The 22,714-nt window shown below is 47.0% G+C and overlaps 1 protein-coding gene across 1 annotated transcript in view; it reads right to left on the bottom strand.

Annotated features, from left to right (window-relative positions):
* The window catches only part of Pard6g (par-6 family cell polarity regulator gamma), a 69,549-nt gene that overhangs the window by 26,301 nt on the left and 20,534 nt on the right, over positions 1 to 22,714 (bottom strand). Inside the window, exon 2 of the mRNA XM_006973863.3 lies at positions 13,921 to 14,143. Coding sequence (XP_006973925.1) covers positions 13,921 to 14,143 — 223 coding nt within the window. The remainder of the gene's footprint in view (positions 1 to 13,920; positions 14,144 to 22,714) is intronic.

Here is a 22,714-nt window from a genome sequence, read left to right as displayed (position 1 = left end):
GGGACTTGGTTTTGTCCTCTGTAAAAGGAGCGATTCCACTTCTTAGAGAGACTGTAAGTGGGGAGCCCTTGTTCCCAGAGAGAATGTAGGGGGGTGGCATTGTGGAAAGTGTGTTTGAAGCCTGCAGGGAAGGGGTCCTGGCACCTCTTGGAGTCAAGGAGCCCTTGGTACTCTCCTAGGCCCTGGCTGTACAACAAAACTCATCCGTGTATGAGAGGCAGAGCTCATTACCATCCCCTACTCCCTTGTGTCCACAACCATAGAAGTAACTGTATGCTCATTTCCATGAGGTAGGAGTTCTGATGCACCTCCACCTATGTGTCCTGAGGTTTTTTTGTTTTTTTTTTTTACCCCTCCCGCCCCTGTCTTATGCTGCAAAATAACGTGAGTGTGGGGGTGAGAAATGGGTGTGAAGCACGGCCTGGGTAGATGCTTACCAACTAAGCGGAGCAAAGCACACGCGGTTTTAATATGAGACATGCCTCGTTGCAGGAACGGTCTGTGGAAGCTTAGTTCGAGGGTTTCTTTTGCAAACCCGAAGGATTGAGAGTAGTAACAAATCTATTCACTTCTCCCTGAGACGTGCAGAGAAGCTGCTGGCCACAGGACCCTGGCGGGGGCCTGTCAGAGGGAAGACCATCCTCCTGGAAGGGCTGGGGGGCAGCACCAGCCAAGCCTCCTCCTGGGCCTCTCGCCTGGATGACAGAAGATCTCTCTTGCCTAGTGCCGGTGCTGCCCACACCCATGCAAGTGGGCTATGGCCTGAGATCCCCGTCCATGCCGTCTCTTTCCTTGACTTAGCATAGTTCAAGTGGCCCCGTTGGGCACTGTAGACCTGAACTTCCTCCCCATGATGGCGCTCCCGTCTGCTCTCCCTCCCTTGTACACCGTTCTTCAAGCTTCCCTGACGGAGGAGGAAAACCAGCCGAGAAGAGGTGTGACTGAAGACACCCAATTCCACGCGGCAGGTCACGGACAGCAGCCTCCGTGTGAGTTCCCGAGGTGATGCGAACGTGAGCTCCTGCCACAGGATGAGGGTGCGGGGGCTCAGTCACAAGAGCCCTGGAGGTCCTTTGGGCTGGGCTCAGGTCATACGCTTTAAAGACACTCCAGGCATTTAGACTTTGGTCTATGAGAAAGCCTGGGCTACGGGCGCCAGTGTACAGCAGCAGCGCATTTGCCAGAGGACAGAAGGCTGTTTGCGGCACAGCCCGACTAGGTCTCAGCTCCCTCCTGGAAGCCAAGAAAGCTGGCTTCGGTAACCTCTTGGAAATCTCCCAGTTTTATGGTTCTGACTCGCAGGAGGCTCGGCGCTTATGCGAAGTCTTGCGTGCAGGCGCACGCAGACACGGACACCAGACATCAAGGGTAGGAAGAGCCGCATGCCGTGGAAGCTCACCCCAGGAAGACCCGCTTCAAGTTTAGGTTTGTTTCCAGCACATCCGTGCCAGCTGCCTAAGCCGTGAGTCTAAACATTGTCATCTGTGTCATGTGTGTGCGCCAGCGGTTATCCTGAACACCAAAAACAAGCGCCTTCACATCTTTGTATGCAAAGTCAGTGTAACCACGCTAATGTTTCCATTTGATCTCGAAGGGATCATTAACAACCCCGACGGCCGGGATGGGGCTCAGTGGTGGAGCGCTCCCTTGCATGCACAACTGGGTTTTATCCCTAGTACTGGAGAAAGGATCTTGACAGATGTAGAGGTCACAACACTTGATGCAGTCAGTGTCTTTAAAAAGAAGCCACAGGACACCAGGGGATGCTCTAGCCATTCCCACAACTAAGGGGAGTCTCTGCACCTGCCTTCCCCACTGAAATCCCCTGGTAGGGTCCGAGCCCCAGCTACCTGAACCCGCAAGCCTGTACACAGGACCCATCCTGGGCACTTGACCTGGGGTCTGGCTGTGGTCTTCCCTCACTGCCATCTGGGAGGGAGGAGAAGGATGTGGAGAGATGGATTCCACAGATCTTTCCGGAGCAGGAATGACAGGGCTCTCAGTTCCGGGCCCCGCTCCTAGCAGACTGAATGTGGAATACTGGAAACTCCAGAACTCATTTCCTAACAGAGAGGATGTTTTCCTGGTTCAGAAAGGCCCAGGGAGACGATGGGCACTCTGCATGTCCTGACATGAGCTGGGAAGCGCCCTCCTGGTCTCAGTGTGTACACTGTGAACCCTAGTCAAGTCACAGAGGTGCTAGCTCCATATTTCCTACCCCTGTCCCATGCGGTGTCTATGCATGGAGCCAGGGATGAGACCCAGTGGGTATGGTGGTCACTCACTGTCAGTGGGCAAAGGCCCGGGGTCTTGAAGAACTCAGTGACTTTTTAGCATGAGTCAAGTATTTCTAAAGTGATTTGCTTTTTTTAAAAAAAAAAAAACAAAAAACAAAAACAAAAACAAAAAACTAGCTCCTTGCCTTTGATCTGGAATATTGGATGAGGCCACAGACAGGTAGCAATTTCAAAAGCGCTCACTGACATTTTATAGGAATCTGTACCTTGAGGTACCAAAGACTGTAAAGTTCTGAGGCGAGTGGTGGTATGTTTACAATGTGGACAAGCTGAATGCCCCTGAAACACATACGGCTGAGATGATGAATTTATAATACGTGTTTTATAAAAAGCTAATCAACATGTGCGAGTATTACTACTATCCTTTCTAGTTTCATAAAGTCGACCTCCAGCCTTTAGTCACCAGCTCCATGGCTGCAATGTGGCTGGACACAGCGCGGGTGAGCACACCCCAGACCACTGCTCCACTGCTCCACAACCCTGAGGTAAACAGTTCCGAGTTTAATGGGAGTCCTCGCCCAACCCTCCACGCCCGTGTTTGTTAACGGCAACAGCGCGGCGGCTGGAGGATGAGCACTGGCGCACAGGTGGTGACCCCAGTGCTGAACCACTTTCCCACAGGGGAGGTGGGAAGTACAGAGAGGGGGCAAAACAGGAAGAGAAAAGTGCCGTGCAAGAGGAAATCCAACTCACCCCCATGCTTCTGGAAAAAGAGAGTTCATGATGGAAATTTTTATGTCTCTGGACTCCAAACCAGAAGTAAATCATGTCTGAAACGAACTTCTCGTAGTTCGTAGAAATAAGGGTTCTGTATGCTTTCAGGTGGCAGTCTGGGGGCCTCAATGTATCGAGTCATGCAGAAGTTGGGCCACAGGCTATGGCCCAAGATTCCTGGGGCTGAGGGCTGAGGTGAACCCAGATCACATAAAGCCACACATGGGGGATGAGGTCTGAGGGTTCCTGAAGTCAGAATTCATACGCAGGAGGAATCTGGAAGGTGGTAGCTTTTTTGGAGAATGAGTTGAGAACGACATGGAGAGGACAGAGGTCGTGACATGAGGTAAGGTATTCTGAGGGCTCGCTGGAGGCTCAGAACGGCACTTTAGCTGGGATGTGCTCAGGGAATTCTCTCGGAGGAGACCACCGAGGCTGTGACACTACTCTTGGGTGTGAGCTGTGTGACCGCGGGGAAAGAAGTGACAGTGGGGACCAGTCCAGCTTAGCTGGGGTCCAGGACTCTCCTTGGAGACCTAAGGAGTGACAGGTGGAATGTGGGGTTGTCCACGATGCTGGAAGACAGGCTGGAGTCTGGGAACTGATGCGAGAAAAAAGGAGGAAAAGGGCAAGCAGCTAGCTGGGCGCTTCAAGCCCAACATAAGAAGGGTAAAGGTACCATTTCGGTGGTTTCAAGCAGGGATCTGGAAACCGTGGTCTGAGGCAGCATTTCCCTGCTCCCGGTGGCTACGTATGATCTCCTGCCTTCTCTCTGTTGAGTCCTGAGCAGGGCGGACTGCAGGGAGACCTGTGCATGGGCCTGGCTGAGCCTCCGCTGACTTGGAGCTCCATGGCCATCATCTGAGCAACGCATCTTTGATATCGTAAGCCCTTTGGATAGAGTGGGATACAACATGGGGCCAGTGTCCATCTCTTCCCACAGGCACTGACTGTGTGGCCAGTACCTACCCAATCCTCCCCAGCACCTTGGGCTTTATATTCAGAACCACTAGCAACTTAGTATGTAAATGGCCCCCGAGTTTGGTAGCCCGTCAGCCAGACACAGGTGCGTATTAAAGGGGGCCTCTGGCAGAGAGTACAAACTTTGCCATCATGGGTAGGTATCTAAAGACCCGCTGTTCTGACAAAGATACCAAATGTTTAACAGCACACAGTAAGATCAACGCCTACCCATAATTTCTATGACTGTGCCACCAATGTCCCGGTTCAAGGCAATTCAGATGCAGGTTTCCCTGGGACCTGGCCTGAGTTCCTACTGACCTGTTGTGGGAACTCACATTCTGCTTTCTCTGAAGCCTCCTGTGAAGATGAGCTTTTCCCCAGGGCTCCCTAACCCATGCTCGTTGGTGAGCATCTTCTGTTTGTAAGCCTTAGTGAGCACCTACTCTTTGCAGGTACTCATGGAGACGGCAGCTCCCAGCAATCCTACCGTGTCATCCCAGTGCACACTTCTGCTGGCACCAGCGAGCTGACCTTCACCTTGCTGCCTTCCTTGACCTTCTACATGACCTTGTGTCTGTTCCAGATGCCTCCGTTCTCACTGTACAGTCCAGTCTCCAATGACACTGGCCTTGCCTTCTCACAAAGTCTTCTGAGCTGGTCCTGATGCTGTAAGCTTCTTTCCCATGCTTCCTTCACAGCATGCCCTGCTCCATCCTGAGCACAGCACCTGTCACCTGGAGAAAGTGCACCCCTGGGGCTACAGGACACTCAGGGGCAGGAGCCTTGACCTTGTACCCCTAGGAGGTGGCAGAGTTCCAAGCACACAGTAGGTGCCTAATAAGAAAGGAAGCTCTGTGACCGAGTCTCTAACTGGACCACTCCTCAAAGTTCTGGGTATTAATGGGGAGTGCATGACAAGCCCAGCAGAGTGCTGCTGGAGGTGGAATAAACATGAGGGGAAGAAGCGTTAGCTCTGTAATGGTGATGATGATGGCCTAGACACTGGGATTTTTGTGGAGGGCTCTAGATTTTGTGGTAGAAAGGTTGTTAACCTGGCAGCCATCCAGGTCAAAGGGGACAAAACAAGACTTTGACTTTTGAGAGATCATGTTTCCCAAATCTCTGTGCTGAAGCAAATGACCCCAGGCAACACCTGTGGTCAGTGACCCAGCAAGGACCTAGAAATCTCCATCCCCCTGCTGAGCAAAGGCCTGCTGAGGGTGGAGGGAGGCATGCTGAAATTTCATCTATCCCCGCCAGCACAAGACGTTTCTACCAAACCTCACCAACTGGAGTTCATGCACTGACCTTCTGGATGTGAGTGGGGTCCACAGCAGGTCTACTTGGGGGACCTCTGCACTGTCAGATCCTGAGGTTAGCTCTGTAGTCCCCCACTGGAAACCTCTGGATAGCAGAGTTTGCATGCCTTGTGGGGAGGTCCACTAACCAGCATGCAGGCCTGCTCCTGCCTCCTGCCTCTGCTGGCCTTCTCTGTCTGCATAAGCAGCCTCTGCTGGTCTCTCGGAGGCCTTACTCTAGCATGCATTCTGCAAGTGGTTCCCAGAGATGCATGACAGTATGCCCGGTTTTCTCCCCAACCTCCGCAGTTACTGAAATCACATTGCTCAGTTTTCTTTTAGCACACGGCCCCCAATGGCAGAGACTGGTGCTGTGAGAGCTGATGCCGTTCTTGATCTGCTCACCACAGCACCCAGGAAAGCCACCAAGCTTATGGGGAAATGGACATCTGAGATAGAGAGTTCACCATCAGACAAGACCCCATTGGTGGCATTACAGTCACTGAGCAGCATCCCAGTGGTGTAGGCCGGGAACAGGTCTACACAGCAGCCACTGTAGCAGGCTGAAGAATTCCTCACTTCTGAAATAGCCAGTAGCCCACATGACGTGACCCTTACCTACTCTGGAAGCAGAGGAACATACCCCTCTTAGATGATCGATTACATTATCTTTGTTCAATAAATATTTATTTCAAAAACAACATGTCTTTGAAACAAGTCTGAAAACCCATCATTTTGGCTCCAGGCTATCATCAGCCTAAATTTATATATAAACCTATGTTCTGCCACCCAGTGGGTGACTCTGATGTCACAGAGAGAAGAAACAAGATGACAGTTTTGAGCCTTCCAATACATTGGTCAAAGTGACAGCAAATCAATGATCCCATCATAGGAATTGCTCCTATGAGACGTATCCACAGATGACATGTGACAGAAGTCAGACTCTACACTCACAAAGGTGAGGCCACCAGGAACACCAATACACAGCGGCTGCCAGGGGAGGCAGGATCCCAGGGTTCACAGAAGCCCAGGGATGGCCACCATTTGTGTAGTGCAGTCATTCTGGCCGGAGGGATGGCCTTTGCCATTGTGTCCAAGAAGACAAATTGAAAGACCACAAGTTTCCATAGGACATGACCATGTTCAAAGATGCTTCAAATGTCACACTGAGATCCTCCTGAGGGCAGGAACACTGGAATTATACACCTTTGCTCAAGCCTACCATCTAATCTGGCAAGAATATTTTTATTCATTTATCCCAAGAGAGAAACTGACAGCTCTACAGGACTGCTCAGCATGGCTTAGAATGAAGGAAAACGGGGAGGTCAGTTGCAAAGGTGGCATTTATGTTCATCACGGCAGGGTGATGCTCATCCACACAGAGCCACAAAAGGACAAAAGGACAATGCCAGGCCAAGGCAATCTCCATGTCATGGATACGACAACTTGTTTATGGGATACCACATCCAAAGCCTGGAACAATTTTGTCAAATGCTAAATGTTGTCTTGGGGCAGGGAATTATTTCCACGTCACCTGAATTTCTTTACACAAATATGTCACAAACAGTAAAGTCTTAAAAAATTTTTTATAAAGCATTCCACAGTCAGGTCTATTTATGACATATGACACTTAGAAAGCAAGAAACCAAATTATAAACACACTAGGCTGACTGTGTAAAAGCAGCTCCGACTAGAGAGGGAAAAAAGCACCAGCTCATCGAGTGTGAAACCTCACCATTTGCACATCAGGTCCCCGCTGTGGTTCACTGGAGAATATGCTAATTATAGACAAGCTGGGCCAGAAGGACACAAGGACTCTAGCAGACAACAAGCCGAGGCTTACAGGCTGGCTGTGTGTGGGTCCCCAGACAGCCATGTTCCTCTGGGTGCTGGGTACCTCTGGTGTGTGGCTTTCCACCAGCTGCCTCAGCACATTCCCCCCACACCTACTCTAGGACAGGGCAGCAGGCAGGCCTGTTGTCTCCTCCATGCTCCCACGCTGCTGTAGTCAGAGGCCCTCTTGGCTTTTTGAAAAAGCAAAAGAAAACAAAACAAAAACATAGAAAATGATAGAGAAAGGAAATTTCCCAAACACCAGAGCTTCCGGGACTCTGTGGCATTACCGAATCTCACAAGCTGAGTGGCGGGGCCCCTCCACCAGAGAGGTGCGAGCCAGCTCCACGCCTGTCCCTGCGAGCACAGGGACATAATGATATAATGGGCCCAACGCAGCAAAACGTCCCATAGAGCAGTACTAGTCAGCCTCAGAGGAGAGGAACTAGGGGAGTTCTGACCACGCACCGATGTTTCCTGCTAAGTAACCCTCCTACCAAGAGCCAACACGTAAGAATCCAAGAAAAACAGTGAGCGGAGTTCTTGTGCCTGATACTTTCAAACTCTGTGAGGGTCTGTAACCAAAGTTACAACTGTTCTACTTACTTTGAAGAACATTTCTTTTTATGGTTCACAGCAAATCAATGAAATGAAATACAAGCAAATGTAACCTCGCACAATTTCTGATCAACCTAAGCAGTTGCAAATGAGATTTGCTTATTCTAAGAATCCCAAATGCCCAGAACAGCTAAGAGCCACATGCGCAGGGGCAACATGTATGTTTATTTTTAGGAACCCTCACCCCACCACTGCCCTAGCCTTCCTTGCCCTGGGTATGACCTGGAGGTAGACAAGATAATGGGCACTGCTGGTGTTTGAAGGACTTAATGAATTAGTGGTAACAATGTTAGTGTCTACACTGGCCTCAGTCCTCTGTCCACTCGCTACCAGCAGCTTCCCAAGTGTTCCTGCACCCACTAGGGAGGGTGAGAGGGAAAGGCAGGCAAGCAGGAAAATGAGTCACTGAAACTCACCAGGGCTGCAACCCAGGCATGCAAACCCAGGCATGCAAACCCATGCATCCTGAGCCCTTTGTTCTGGGCCTGCTGCCGTCCTTACTCACATGGACAGAGCATTAATGTGAAGAGCAGAATGAAAGCGGTTATTTTCCAAAGAGAAAGGCCCTGGATTTTTAAGAGTTGCTCTGGAAAGATGATGGCAGAAGCCAACAAATGTAGAAGAAAGAAGTCTGAAAGAACTTGGTGGGGCGGAAGCCAGGGGGCTGCCATACACCCTCCCCAAGCCTCCACGGTCAGAAAGCTATGTAGTAGTCTTCAAGAAAACATCCCCTGACCAGGACCCAGTGGGACAAAAGGCAGGTGGTTCCTGGCTGATTATCTGGGTCCCAAAGCAGCCTTTTCTATAAATGGGGACCTAGGACCTATATATACCATAAGCCCTGCCATAAGAGTACTTGAGAACACTTTATCAGAATGTCAAATATTCTACCTGGACGACGCTCATACTTGGGACCCATTCCTATCTGGGCCTAGATCACACCACAGTACTGCTGACATTGGGGCATGGCATATACCTGAAGCATGGCTCATATCCAGACACAGCTCGTATCTGGAGCATGGGTCACAGCTGGGCTTAGCACACATTTGGGGTATGGCTCATACCTGGGCATGGCTCACACCTGAGGGTTAGAAGAAACACCCAGGAAGTTTCTGACTATCAGGGAAAGAGATGATTTTTTTAAAACTTTCAAACAAATATGTTAACTAGAAAGTCAAAGTATTCGGGACACGATGAGCCACATTACAGATTAGAGTTTCTGATGTCTCCATGAGGCCATCCCTTGAAAAACAAACAAACAAACAAACAAACAAACAAACAAACCCTCAAAGTAGCCACACATAGTCAGGACGGCTGAATTCTGGAAGTAAACGCTGGAGAGAACCCTGAGGTCCTGCTAAAGAGCGTATCTTAGACCAGAAGAACACTGTGACTGCCGTCACAGCTAACCCTGGCACGGGCTTTGCTGTGACACAGTGCACGAAACTGACGGATTCAAGTGCACAATTTCATACTCACAGAGATCTCTGATCCTGAAACACTTTTACCGCCTGTGATGTGCATGTGTGGCTATGCACCTATTAGCAGGTGCACATGCAAGTTTATGCTCAGGCCAGAGGCTGGCGTTGTGTGTCCTTCCTTGATCACTCTCTACCTTTATTTTTTTTGAGAAAAAGTCTCTCACTGAACCCAGAGTTTATCACTTCAGCTAGGCAGGCTGCCCTTCAGGGATCCACCTTGGGCTGGCTGTGGGTTTGTTTGTTTGTTTTTGCTTTTTGTTTTTCTTCAAATTGACAAACAGGAGTCATTTGGGAAGAGGAAACCTCAATGAGAAAATGCACACGCCAGACTGGCCTGTAGGCAAGCCTATGGTTCATTTTCTTAACTAGTGATTGATGGGGGAGGGCCCAGCCCGTGGTGAATGGTGTCATCCCTGGGCGGGTGGTCCTGGGGGTATATATTAAAGCAAACTGAGCATGCCATGAGGAGCAAGCCAGTAAGCTGCACTCTTCCATTGTCTACGCGTCAGTTCCTGCCTCCCAGTTCCTGCCTCCCAGTTCCTGCCTTGTTTGGGTTCCTGCCCTGAATTCCCTCAGTGGTGGACTGTGGAACTGTAAGCTGAGAGGCCCTCCCTATATTGCTTTTGGTCACAGTGTTTTATCTCAGCAATAGAAACCTAAGACACACCTGACTGCCTGACTCCAGCAGTGGGGTTACAGAGGCATTGCCATCCCCAGCTTTTTGCAGGGGTGCTAGGGGTCCAAATTCAAGGCCTCAGGCTTGTGTGGCAGGGAGTTCACTGCCTGGGGCATCTTCCTAGCCGGACTCAATGGTTTGTCTCCATGAATCTGCTCATCCTGGACTTTTCACATACGGCAAACTCCTTATTAAGGGTTCTCTCTTTCTGTAAAGTCACTAAGAACAGTGAGTTAGTAAATCCAGAGCCATGATCCCTGGAGAGAGATATGCTCAGGTTATCACAGGACTCCAGTCATAACCTGTCAACAATCAGTCACTATATCACCTGACGTCTGTCTAAAGACACTGTGTTTAGCATTTACTGAGCTCGTGGCCAGAGGGCCTGAATGTGGCTTCTCTAACATGACATCTCCATGAGGCACACCACAACCTCCTGAGCTGAGAACATTAGATACCACGTCAGCCCTCGGCCATTTGGCCGTTTTAAAGAGTGAAATCACCAACAAAAGGCAAAACAAAACAAAAGTGGCAATGTTGGCAGTGGACAGAGTGTGTGAGCGATGGATGCTGGGAGGAGCCAGGACAGCACGAGGTGCTTTGCCGTGTGACCTTCGCATCGAGTGGCTCAGTATTTCTCCACTCATTGTGCATGTTCTCCAATGACCAGAGAACCACTGTTAGTGTCGACTTAGGGTCACAAGTAAATACTAGAAGCAGGTCAGTTTTTAACTACACATCATCTGAATAATGGGATCACGGTAAGTGGCCCTGGGTCCTGGCTTAGTTCCCGGAGCATACTGTTGTAATCATCACTGCTGTGAAGTAGTACTTAGCTCTCTCTTACGGCAGGGTAACATTTGCTTGCATGGATATGTACACTTGGTCATCTGTTCACTGGCAGGTAGATTCTTGGGTTTGGTTAGCTCTTAGGCTGTTGTGAATGGTACTGTGTGCAAGTCTTTGTGTGGATATGTACCCACACACTTGGGTTCTGCTGGGAGTTTTAGTTGAAAGGGACACTTGTCTGTCATTTTATTGTTATGTCCTTGAGTGGCTGATTGTAAGAGGAGATTAAATGTTTTAAGTATGGTTGAGGGTTTATTTAAACATTTATGAAGAATGCTTACTTTTCACTGGTGATGGTAATAGTTTCTTTTTAAAATTTCTATATCAGTCAGGGCTGGAAAGTTGGTTCCCATTTAGGAGCATGTACTGCCCTTCTAGAAGATCTGAGTTTGATTCCCAGCACCCATCAGGCTGCTTACAACCACCTATAACTCCAGCTCCAGGGCACCTGACACCTTCTTCTGGCCTCCATGGGCACTGCACTAACATGAACCAACCACAAGCGCAAGCGCAAGCGCGCACACACACACACACACACACACACACACACACACACACACACACACACTTTAAAAAAGTCTTTGTCAAGTGGGAAGCTACATGGGACTCACTGGCCTCTCCAGCCCAATGCCATGGAAAGACAATGGACTATGATTGTTGACCCTGGTGGTCTCAGGATGTCAACCACATGGACACTTGATCTTCATGGTTATGGACCAGCAAGTCCATCCTGCAGACAAAGGCGTACAGCTGTCCACAGATGTACAGATGCATAGACTCTCCCCCCCATGCAGTTACCCCAGTCCGAACCCCATGAGGAGGGTGAAGAGAAGGTTCTGAGCTATCCAGAGGTATGAAGAGGGGCCAGTCAAGAGTTCATTGATATGGGAATCCAACAAAAATCTAAGAACTTTCCCGCCTCAGAAAGGATGGTGGAGCCCATGAGAAGGATCTGAGCTTATATAATATGAAAAAAGCCAGCTTTGAAATGCCATGCAGCTACTCAGGGCAGAGGAAAAATAATAAGAAGGAAAAGTAAGTAATAGTGAGAGGACCCTGGGCCTCAGCCTATACGCTGAAGGAGGGAAAGCCACCTGAACTGTGAGGGAGGCTGACGCAGTCCCACCTGCAACACGCAGACCTGAGCTCCCAGCCTGATTGCAGGTTCAGCAGCTCCATGGTGAGGGACATACCTCACTCAAGCCAGCCTCTGCCAGAACTTCAGAGTCCCGACTCCACAGCCCAGGAGGATCAAACCACTAGCTTCCTACATGATGGGTAACAAGGCCTGTGTGCATGGATGCCAACTCCCAGAGCCTTCACCCCTTTACCTGCCCCTCGTGAGTGAGGCAGGCCATGAGCTGGGGTCACTGTGGCACAGCCAAGAACTGGCCCAGGGGCCTGGTAGTCTGGTGGAGATGAATCACGAGCCACTCTAGGAACCTGTAATAGGTAACATCCAGAGAAAAGAAGAAGAGGACAGACAGGCAGAGGAAAACATGAGCAGATTGAACTGGCCTTCTGAGAAGGCAGAGTGTCAATAGATGGATTTTCCAGTGGTGTGGCGGGCAGAGTTCCGGGATGGGGTAGTAGGATGCAGATGTGTACACCAGGACCAGCTATGGCTACCACAGAGGATCGAGAAGGGACAAGAGTGACACTGTAGGCTACAGAGAGCCGCAGGGAGCACAAGAGTCCTGATTCCCAAAGTCTCCTAATCGCTCCGAGGAAGGGACAGCTGGACCAGTCTCTCAGCATCATCAGCAACATGCAGATTCTACTATCACACAGATGCCAATGTGTTCTAGTTTTGTGCCAGGAAACTGGACTAAAGTGAGGTCAGGGGTCCCCTACCGTACCCCATCAGCACAAGTGAGAACACCAAAAGTCAGTATTTCCAGGCCACCGGCTGTCAGCTGGCGTGCAATGTGTCACTTCACGATAACCTGGTGAGCAGGCCACTGTCACTCCTAGTTTGCAAACCAAGACAAGAGGGTGCCAGCCACAGAAGGCCTGGCTAACAATTCTGAGCCCCACGGCCAGCTCCACACCTTGGCTCTTCCATTTCCTCACTCAGCACGCTACAGTGGCTTGCTCTGGTTCTTTCCACCAAGCTCAGAAAGGATGGTGGAACCCACGAGAAGGATTTGAGCTCAGACGACAGATGTGCTCACACTGAAAAAGCCAGCTGTGGAAATGCTGTGCTGCTCCTCGGGGAAGAGGGAGAAGGAAGCATAAAGAACACCGAAAGGGTGCTGGGAGAAGACACCTAAGGAGCGGCCCTTAGCAGCAGACATGGTTTGCTGCTGCACGGCTTTACAGGGGTCTCCACTGGCTCCTCGGTCTGAGGCACACTGCACGCAGCGGTCCGCTCCAGGCCGGTGCTTGCAATGTTCAAAGTAGGTCTGCCCCAGAAGAAGGATGATAGTTAACAAATTGATTATGAAATGTCCTTTTTCTACCTCGAAGTTCCCCCTGCAGCTGGCTCTTTCCTGTAACATAGTATTTTTCATTCACAAGGCTCTGCCAAGCTCAGATGTAAGAAAACGAAACCCGAAATGCACTTCTGAGAGGTAAGCAGGATGAGTTCACAGCACTGTCTCCCCCCAACCCTGCCCCAATCACGCCGCCCCAATCACCAACCTGCCTATGTCAGTAATTTATTTCAATACAAAATAGTATTTGCTTACAAGAAGGCCAGGATTTTAGAGGTTAGAGTTAACCACAGTTACAATTTCAAGCTAGTCTTCCAGGGATGTGAAAAAGACATACTAAGAATGGCCCTCAAGTTTAACCTTAAGATATTGACAAATGCCTCTTTGTTATTGAATTCACTTGCTTCTAGCTAAAATGCTAAAAATATCAGCATTATTTATTCTTCATAAAAGTCTGAAAGTATTTGTATTATTTTTTCTTACATCTTTAAAAGGCAGAAGCCAATGCTATGTAAGTTGGAAAAGGCAATTTAGCTACTTTTAAGACCTTTAAACAAATTAGTATTGATCTGAAAATTAATTTTAAAGCCCGCTACTACAGGCCAGAAACTGGATCTTAGAGTCCTATACCAACAGAGAGAGAGAGAGAGAGAGAGAGAGAGAGAGAGAGAGAGAGAGAGAGAGAGAGAGAGAGAGAAGTTCTGTTTGTCTCTTAAGTGATTGCCAAGTAAACAGAATGGTGCCGCTTCCTCGTACCTCGCTTCTGGATGAAGACCCGAAGCAAGGGGTTGGCGCTTGAGACCGCCTTGCAGAAGTTGTCATCATTGTTGATGGGCAGCAGGTCGCCGTGTACATCAGCGTAGCCGATGGTCACTTCGGTGTTGGAGATGTGGTGGGTGTGCACAACCAGCTGGTAGAAATCTTCAAACTTCCCAGGCTTATGACGGTCCAAGGAGAACCTTCGGAATTCGGCCCCAAACTACAAGGCAAGAAGAGGATGAGGTAAGTAAATACTGGGAAGAGTCAGTGAGAAGGAGGTACTTGGAACAGTGTGGTAACTAAGTCCCCTTGAGGTCACTAGCAGTCCTGTGCCATGGTCTTGTGACTGAGCAAGTCAAATTCTATTTAAAATATATAAAGCATATTTTTAATTTTGGTTTTAAAGGAGTAGGTTTGCAGTTTTTTTTTTTAATCTCCTCTTTGTTTGGGTTAGTCCTCCCCATGTTTCCCACCCCTCCCTGCTCAAACCTTTCCACTCACAGAATCTACTTTCAAATTACCTATGGTCTACTCTCTTCCTTCCTTTAAGACTCCCCACCCCCAATGGCCTCTTACTAGTTCCCTGGGTTCTACAGGAACTCCAAGTAAACACAACAAATCAGAGATCTGAAGCCAGGATCCACACCCAAGGGACAAAATGAAGACGCTATGCAAGCTGCTGGGGGAAAGGGATCAGCTGTGACTCTTACGAGCTATGACATCGACCCGCCAGGTTAAAAAAAAATGTGACCACCTGTGCAATAGCGGCACTATGGTTAGGGGTAACCAACTGCCTTCTGATCAGAGTTAATGCCCACACCATGGCAGGGAATCCACGCTGGGTACTGGACCCTGGTGAAAACCCATGGCAGAGGAAACAAAAGGCCATAGGGGAACCGAACATTGCTGTTTAGCTAAACTGACCGCGCACTTGAAACTGCCTACTAAATAGTTATGTTTATGCGCACGAACACTACTGTGAGCCGTAATCAGAAAAGGGTCTCTCTCTAGTGAGTGGTGGAGAGTGAGGAGGCTCATGGCTGCACAGGGTGCTAAGAATAAGTGACCCATGAGTGCTCAGCCCTACACACGATGCTCAGACCATTCTCTCTAAAGCTTAGGCAACACTGTGAAGAGGGGACCGAGGGAATGTCAGAGCTGAAGGAATGACAGGAGAAGGGATGTGAAATGCAATCTCTAGGCAAGACACAGCCATGGCAGCCATGAACTCAGTGGTTGCAGATGCTCTGGGTCTGCGCAGGAATGGGCCCTTCAACAGTCAGAGAAGGAGGAGGAGCTTGGGGGGTGGGTGGGGGTGGGGCCTTACTTGTCACTGCTTAACTATTTGCTACTGGCAGATTCAGGGAGAGGGGGAGTCATTGCCTCCAGTTGTATACCCAATGGTGCCACCACCAGGCTTCAATGGACAGCTGTAATCTAATGGTCACACAGATGGCCCTGGTTTAAACTACATGGGTTACAAAACAAACCCCAAAGTCATCAATCTTGGACCGGACTGTCAGGGAGGACAGAGAGAAAGGAATAATGGGGAGAAAAAGGAACCAGCTTCCTTTCAAAAGAGCATTGACCCTCCACCTGGGCAGTAACTGGCGGCACCACAAACGTAAAGGCCCAGCGCCAACTTCTTTTCTGCAGACCTAGTTGCCCATGGAGCTGCGCACAGAGCTTATGCTCACAGCAGAGGACCCCAGCCCACAGCATATGGTCACCTCTTGAGAGCTGCAAGGAAATCAACATAGTCAGTCTGGCCTGAGGTCTTGGCTCAGAATCGTCTTCACTATAATAAAGAGGTAAATAAATGGGCTCCAATGGACACAAAGATTAATGTTTAATGTTACACATGAATGGCCATTATATCATCTGGGCATTATACTGGACAAACCATCCCAAATCACTGAGGTTTGTGTCAAAAATCATCTACAAAGCATTCAGATTTGGGGATGTAGCTCAGGAGTTTGTGATTTTTAAGAACTTCTCAGAAGTAACTAATGCTTGTGTCTGGGGCTCACATACAGAGACCAGTGGCTTAAGGGAATCAGCATCCAGAGATCCGTGTGAAGACCGACTTGCCTGGGGAGCAATTGCTGGTCCCACTTGTTGCAGGTCACCCAAAGCAAAGCCAAACTCTGATCTACCTGCACTGCCCAGGATACCCAACAAAGGAACAATTCAAAATGCCGGCCTGGGAAAAGCTACATTCAGTGGCTAGTCAGAAGTCTACTGTCTCCTCCCACACACACAGTAAGGGGAGAAGAATGGCCCTCCCACACACTCACTAGGGGAAGAAGTATGGCCCCAGCATTGGTGTTGCTGGTCACATTTATGAACGCCTGATGCCCCGGAAAGAGCAGAGGAAAGGACTCTGTTCTGTCCCCACTGGCGTCAGAGGCGCAGATTAGACTCTTTCACCCCGGCTCCAGACAAACTCAGACAAACATGTCATTTCTTCTCAGCACTTCACAAAGGATGCCCCAGCAACAGGGGGCCTGGGAAGAACATGTGTAGTGGGTAGCCATTCCAGCTTTGACCTGGAAGTTCCAACCCCCGTTGAGGCTTTGGTAATGGTCACGCCTACAAGGTGGGGCCAAGAGAGGACCCTGAAGACCCGAGATCCAAATGCGCCAGTTCTCTTGGTTTCTGGACCCTGGACGCTGGAGTTAGACTGAGCAGAGTTCTCTAGAGAACACCACTGGACTGCGCTACACCTTCCCCAGACCCTGTGACCTACCTATCCCTTCACTTGTAAGTTACCCCACAAAATAAACCTCCCTTTTAACTGCTTGGAGTGGCCTTAATAATTTCACCAATAAGCATGCTGGTCTTCCCCCATAGGGGCTGAAAAACTGTAAGATGACAAAGCCTACAACCCACGTTCTGTATGATTTCTTCCTGATTTAGTTATCCGGTCAAGTCATAACGTATTTATTTGGGCAGTCTTCATGTTTCCCACCTGTCTGGCTGACTTCTGCGGAGTCTAAGAGCACACCCCTTTCTTCCCAGTGAAGACATAGAAGACCGTAATGATGAGTAATGTAACCCCAGGAGCACTTTTCTCACAGCCAGTCCTTGTTTGGGTATCCTCAGCAGGATGCATGACTGTACACCACCTGAGGAACACCCTCCTCTGTATGCTCACAGCACTCCTCACTGCAGATTCAGCACCCACGTTATGAGTGAGATAAAGCTCACACATTAAATACCCAAGTTCTCCAACAATGTTTCCATCTCAGGTTCACTTGGCAACTAATCTACAGGCAGCTCAAAGTATTTTTCACTATTTAAACAATTTCCCTAAAATGTGTACCTTCCTATAGTAATTTGGAAAGGCAAAACAATCGGACTTTTCTTGAGGTGAAGAAAGTCTGGTCTGTGTCTGACCATGTGACTGGTTTGCCACGCAATCAGACAGCCTGTTATGTATGTTTAATGAGGTCCAGAGTTCCGACAGAGGTGGGTAAAGGTGATGTAATCAATCCATTTTATCTAAAAATTAAAAAATTTTATTTTCCACTTTACATCAGATTGAACAAGGGGCCTCCGAATGAAGGAATTAGTAGGTGCCCCTCAATGCCATAGAAGTCTTGGTAAAGCCAAGAATTTTTCTAGCTTCCAGAAACTGCAAAACTGCATGGCTCTGCTGACCAGGTGGCAAGTCTTGTTTCCCCTACCGTCTATGTCCATCAAACCCAGAAACTGTTCACACTGAACTCCCAGCAAAGAGGTCATCTGAATTATGCTAATGGTTGACTTACTCTTGGCATGTGACCCAGGGAGGGTCCCAGAGCCCTTTCCTCACCAGGAGCCTTCACTCTCCCTGGCTGTACTTTCACTTACACAGCATTTGATTTGTTTATGTAACAAAGCTCACGCTGGTGTGGACATCTATAGCAGTTAAAAAAAAAATACAAGAAGACACTTCTGGTCACCGAGCAATAATACTTTTCATTAAATGCAGGATTTGATAAACATTGTAATAACTCAATCTAGAACTTTTTTTTTTTTTTTTGGTTTTTCGAGACAGGGTTTCTCTGTATAGCTTTGCGCCTTTCCTGGAACTCACTTGGTAGCCCAGGCTGGCCTCGAACTCACAGAGATCCGCCTGGCTCTGCCTCCCTAGTGCTGGGATTAAAGGCGTGCGCCACCACTGCCCGGCTCAATCTAGAACTTTTAAGAGGTAAATTCTCTAATTTACATTTGCCATTTGGGTTTTTATTTAAAAATTTTAATTCTTTTGTAATTTCATACTTATATATCACTTTTATTTGTATAATATATCTTGATCACATCCAGCCTAAATCTTCACTCCCAATCCTCCAGCCACACTCCCAACACCACCCTTGATTTTCTTGCCTCAGCCTGAGGGGTAATTACAGAAGTATGTCACCACGGGTGCCTCATTTTCATCATTTATACAATTCTGGGGTGATAATCACAGTGCATCTATATTATGCCTAAGTGCCCCCTCACAAGTGTGTGTGTGTGTGTGTGTGTGTGTGTGTGTGTGTGTGTTGCCTAAGCTGGTCTTGAACTCATGGACTTAAAGTTTTCCTATCTCTGCCTCCTGAGTGACAGGATTACAACTGTGTCCCAGGGTTCCTATCTCTGAAGCTCTTCCCATTTTGCAAATTGAAAATACTGATGGGTAACAATTTAGGAGCAATTTTAACAGAGATTGATAGCCATGTGGAGACTATTTCAACTTTAACTTATCTAAACTTTTTATTACATAGAAGAGTGACAGATAATCAAGCATAAATTAGTAGAATAGAAATCTCTGGATAGTAACAGATAAAAGAAATCAAAGAGAAAAGGACTTACATAAATTTTCCAATTATTAAAAAAGATTGTGTTTATTCTATTTAAAAATGGCTAATGGAAATACTAAACCACCCCATTCAGATTTCACCGGCTAGATTCAGCTGGGTGTGGTGACATGCACACAGGCAGGCACGCACATGTACACACACACACACAGTGGCCTTGCTGGGCCTAGCTAGGCCAGCAGGCACATTAGTATACCACATATCACAGCCCCCATTTCGCATCAGCACTCAACTCAGGCAGTATGCTTTTCCCTGGGGGAGTTAAGTCTAGACATATGGGAAGACATGCACAAGAGCTGGTGAAGGGACCTTTCCAGAAGCATACTTAACCAAGAAAGGAGCACCTAGCCAGAGTAATCTCCCGGCCGCCACAGTTCATTTGTGCCTTGGATGGAACCTCTTCTAATATGTGCAAACCCAAGTGCTTATAATAACACAAACTGCTACCTTCTAGAGAGTGCTAAGGAATCTATTTATTATTATGAGAACAAATAAAGAGCAAGAATCAAGCACTTTTTAAAGGAAGAATATTTCTCACTGGGAAATTCACAGGTGTGAAACTCCTTAGTTTCCAGAACTTTCACAAAATAAACTGTCATTCCATTATTTTGACAATACTAACTTACTTCATAGGTGATCTTCAGTCTTAATTTCTGCAACAGGATAGTAAACACTGAGGGAAGGGGATAGTTTTGCCTTTTAAAGCTCAAAAGAAAATTAATCTCAACACAAAATTCTTAGACCAGTAGGCAAAAGTACATTATTCTCAGCTGGGCATGGTGGCTCATGCCTGTGATCCTAGTACACAAGAGATTGAGGCAGGAGGATCACCACAAGTTCCAGGACACCCTGGGCTATATAATAAGACCCTCAAAAAAGTGTATTTACCTAAAAGTGAAATTTATTTTGATTCTCTTTAGTGTATATTCAACAATAACAACAACAGATTTATGATTTTACAGTTAGGAAAAAGATACGCATACATATATATCACCTCAACTAATACATCATCTATCTTTTATCTCTTTCATCTTATCTCTCTTCCCTTCCCCCACCTCTTGAAATGGAGAGCTTCCATGCCAGTAAGAAGTTCTGCCTCAAGGCAATAAGCCAGAGAATGATAAAGGAAGACATCATCCTGCCCCAGCCTCCAGATGCACACTCCCCTCAACCATGCATACATCCTAACATACCACACATATACAAAAAGAATTAGAAGAGACATTCAAACACACCTAGAGATTAATAAAAATATATCAACCACACATAGAGATTAATGAAAATATATCAAACACACCTAGAGATTAATGAAAATAGATCACACCAAAACGTACAGACTGTAGCTAAAGCAGCACACATAGGGAAACTTATGGGTATAAAAACCTAAAAAGAAATCCATTAACTAGAAACTTAAAAAAGTACAAACCTAATCTAAACCAGCAGAAATAAATGGACTGGAGATTAGGAAAAAATAGGGAAAGAAACAAAACAAAAAGTTGAGTCTTTGAAAAGACCAACAAAATCAGCACATCTTTAGATAGGAGAGAAAAAGAAATTCAAATCATTCAAATAACGAACGCAAGGGAGGACATTGCCGTCGATCTTTAGGAATGACGACTCTGAGTACCCCAATAGCAATGGGCACTGTGATATCTGATTCTTGGACATGGCTCAGGAAACATGTGAGATGAGCCTGGCCATTTCATAATAGCAGAAAGCCAGGAAGCAAAACAAACCCCACAAACATGGAACATGTTGAAGGAGATAGGAACCAACTGGGAAATATGCCAGTGGCCAAAGCTGGAACAATCTGAACAACAAAATAAAAGAGCACAAAATAAACATCCACGAGTCCACACAGATACAAACAAATGCCAGGATAAATAACTGGGTAGACACAGCTTCCATGCAGAAGAATACTAAATGATTTATCTGAATACATCACCCTCAAGGAAGGGCAGCACAAGTCTCCGCCTTTCAAAGACGGGCTGTGCAGAAGGAATCTGCTCCACTGTTCCAGCGTGGAAAGGGACAAGAGTGACTTCACAGTGGGGGTATCTGAACACACTTCTCTGCTTGGGCTTCAAGATCATCAACAATGGCAAGTCACGGTGGCCAGCCCGGACGCTTGGTATGAGGGACAGAAATGGTACACTGCCATTGTGGTTCTCTCTCAGTGTCACAACCCTAGTCCCATCATGAAAGGCACAACAAACGAATCCCCATCAAGGGACAGTTTGTAAAACATTGACCAGTAGTCCTCAAAAGCCAAATGGTCATCAAAAACAGGGACAGGTAGAGGAATAATCCCAATCAAAAGGATGCAGAGACATCGCAACTAAGTGGAATAGGCTTTCCTGGATGAGGTCTTGGAACGTTAGGTTAGAAAGAACACCAGGGAAAAACTAAATCTGAGTAAAGTATAGGGCTCAGTTAGTTATGATGTATCAGCATCGGCTCAATCATTACAAAAATGTACCACGGTAACATTAGATGTCTCAAACTGAGAAAAAAGGCGTGGTCTGTATGGGAATCCTCTGTATCCTCACTGCAATCTTTCTGTAAACTGAAAACTGTCCTAACATGATTTAAAACATTTTTATATTAGTCCACAAAGTAACAGGTCTCCTTGTGGCATTTTCATCTCGCCTTTGGTTTGGCTAATCCTCTCTTGTTCTTCACACCCATGTCCCCTCCCCCCAGGCTTGTACCCTTCTGTTCTCAGCGCTCACCTTTTCATCTTCATGCTGTATGTGTTCTATCACGTTCCCCACACCCCTCCTTACACCTCACCCCGACCCTGTTTCACGGTTCCCTTTCTGAGGTCTTATGGATGGAACTGAAAATATTAGATTAAGCTCAGAAGGAAAGGTCCCACATGTTTTCTCTCATATGTAGACCTTAGCTGCTAATTTTTATATGTGTGAATTATGTGGGCATGGATGTGGGTACAACTCACCAACCTAAAATAAATTTTAAAGAAAACATTACACATGAATCCTATGAGTGACCATATGCTGAGTACTGGACACCTTAGATGGTACAGATAGAGCCCAAGGAAGACTACAAACTATGAGGACTTATTAAAAAAGAAAGAGAAACTCCAAGTAACTTCTAATCAGGGTATAATTTAATTTTTTAAATGCCCACTGAGACAATTCCAGGTCTAATGCCTTCACTCATGAATTCTACCAAATGTTCACAAATTTATAGCAATCTTTCACAAACTCTTCAAAAACGTATGAGGGAATACATCTTACCTTTTCCTATCAGGCCAACTTTGTCCTGATACCAACACCAAAAAAGGCACAGAATAAATCTACAGATCAAAATCCAGCATGAAGAGGACAAAAGTCCATTAAAATGCCAGCAATATGTAATCACCAACACACAAAAAAGAACTACACAACCAGAGCCAACAACGTGAACTACAGGAGTGCCAAGTGGTATTCACATCTGAAATAGGTTATTGTAATAAGCAATATTGAAGGCCAAAGGCAACACAATCATCGCATCATGACAAACTAAAAGTGGAACTCCACAAACGAGGACAACCCCAGCTAATACTGCACTTAATGGCTTGAGACAGACTAGTTTGCCCCGGAATTCAGAAGAAATTAAGAAAAGTTAAGAAGAGTGTTTATTTTCACCTTTGAGAACAGGAAGGTAAGAGGAGAAGAAGGATATTCGAACATTTCTATTCATAAAATTTATCTAAATTCCCTACAGCTGATGAATGAGTTCAGTACAATTTAAGGACACACCAAAAAATTATTTTTATATCATAGCAATGAACAATCAGTTTGGAAATAAAGTTAAAAAAACAATTTTACTAATAACATACTAAAGGGAATAAAGTAAATAAAAGACATAAAACTACAGAATATTGTTGAAAAATTAAAGAAGATGAAATAGATGAAGGCATTTCATGTTCACGGATTACAGAA

Source organism: Peromyscus maniculatus, chromosome 19 (genome assembly GCF_049852395.1).
Source record: "Peromyscus maniculatus bairdii isolate BWxNUB_F1_BW_parent chromosome 19, HU_Pman_BW_mat_3.1, whole genome shotgun sequence".
Classification (NCBI taxonomy): Eukaryota; Metazoa; Chordata; class Mammalia; order Rodentia; family Cricetidae; genus Peromyscus; species Peromyscus maniculatus.
This window is presented reverse-complemented; position numbering and strand designations above follow the sequence as displayed.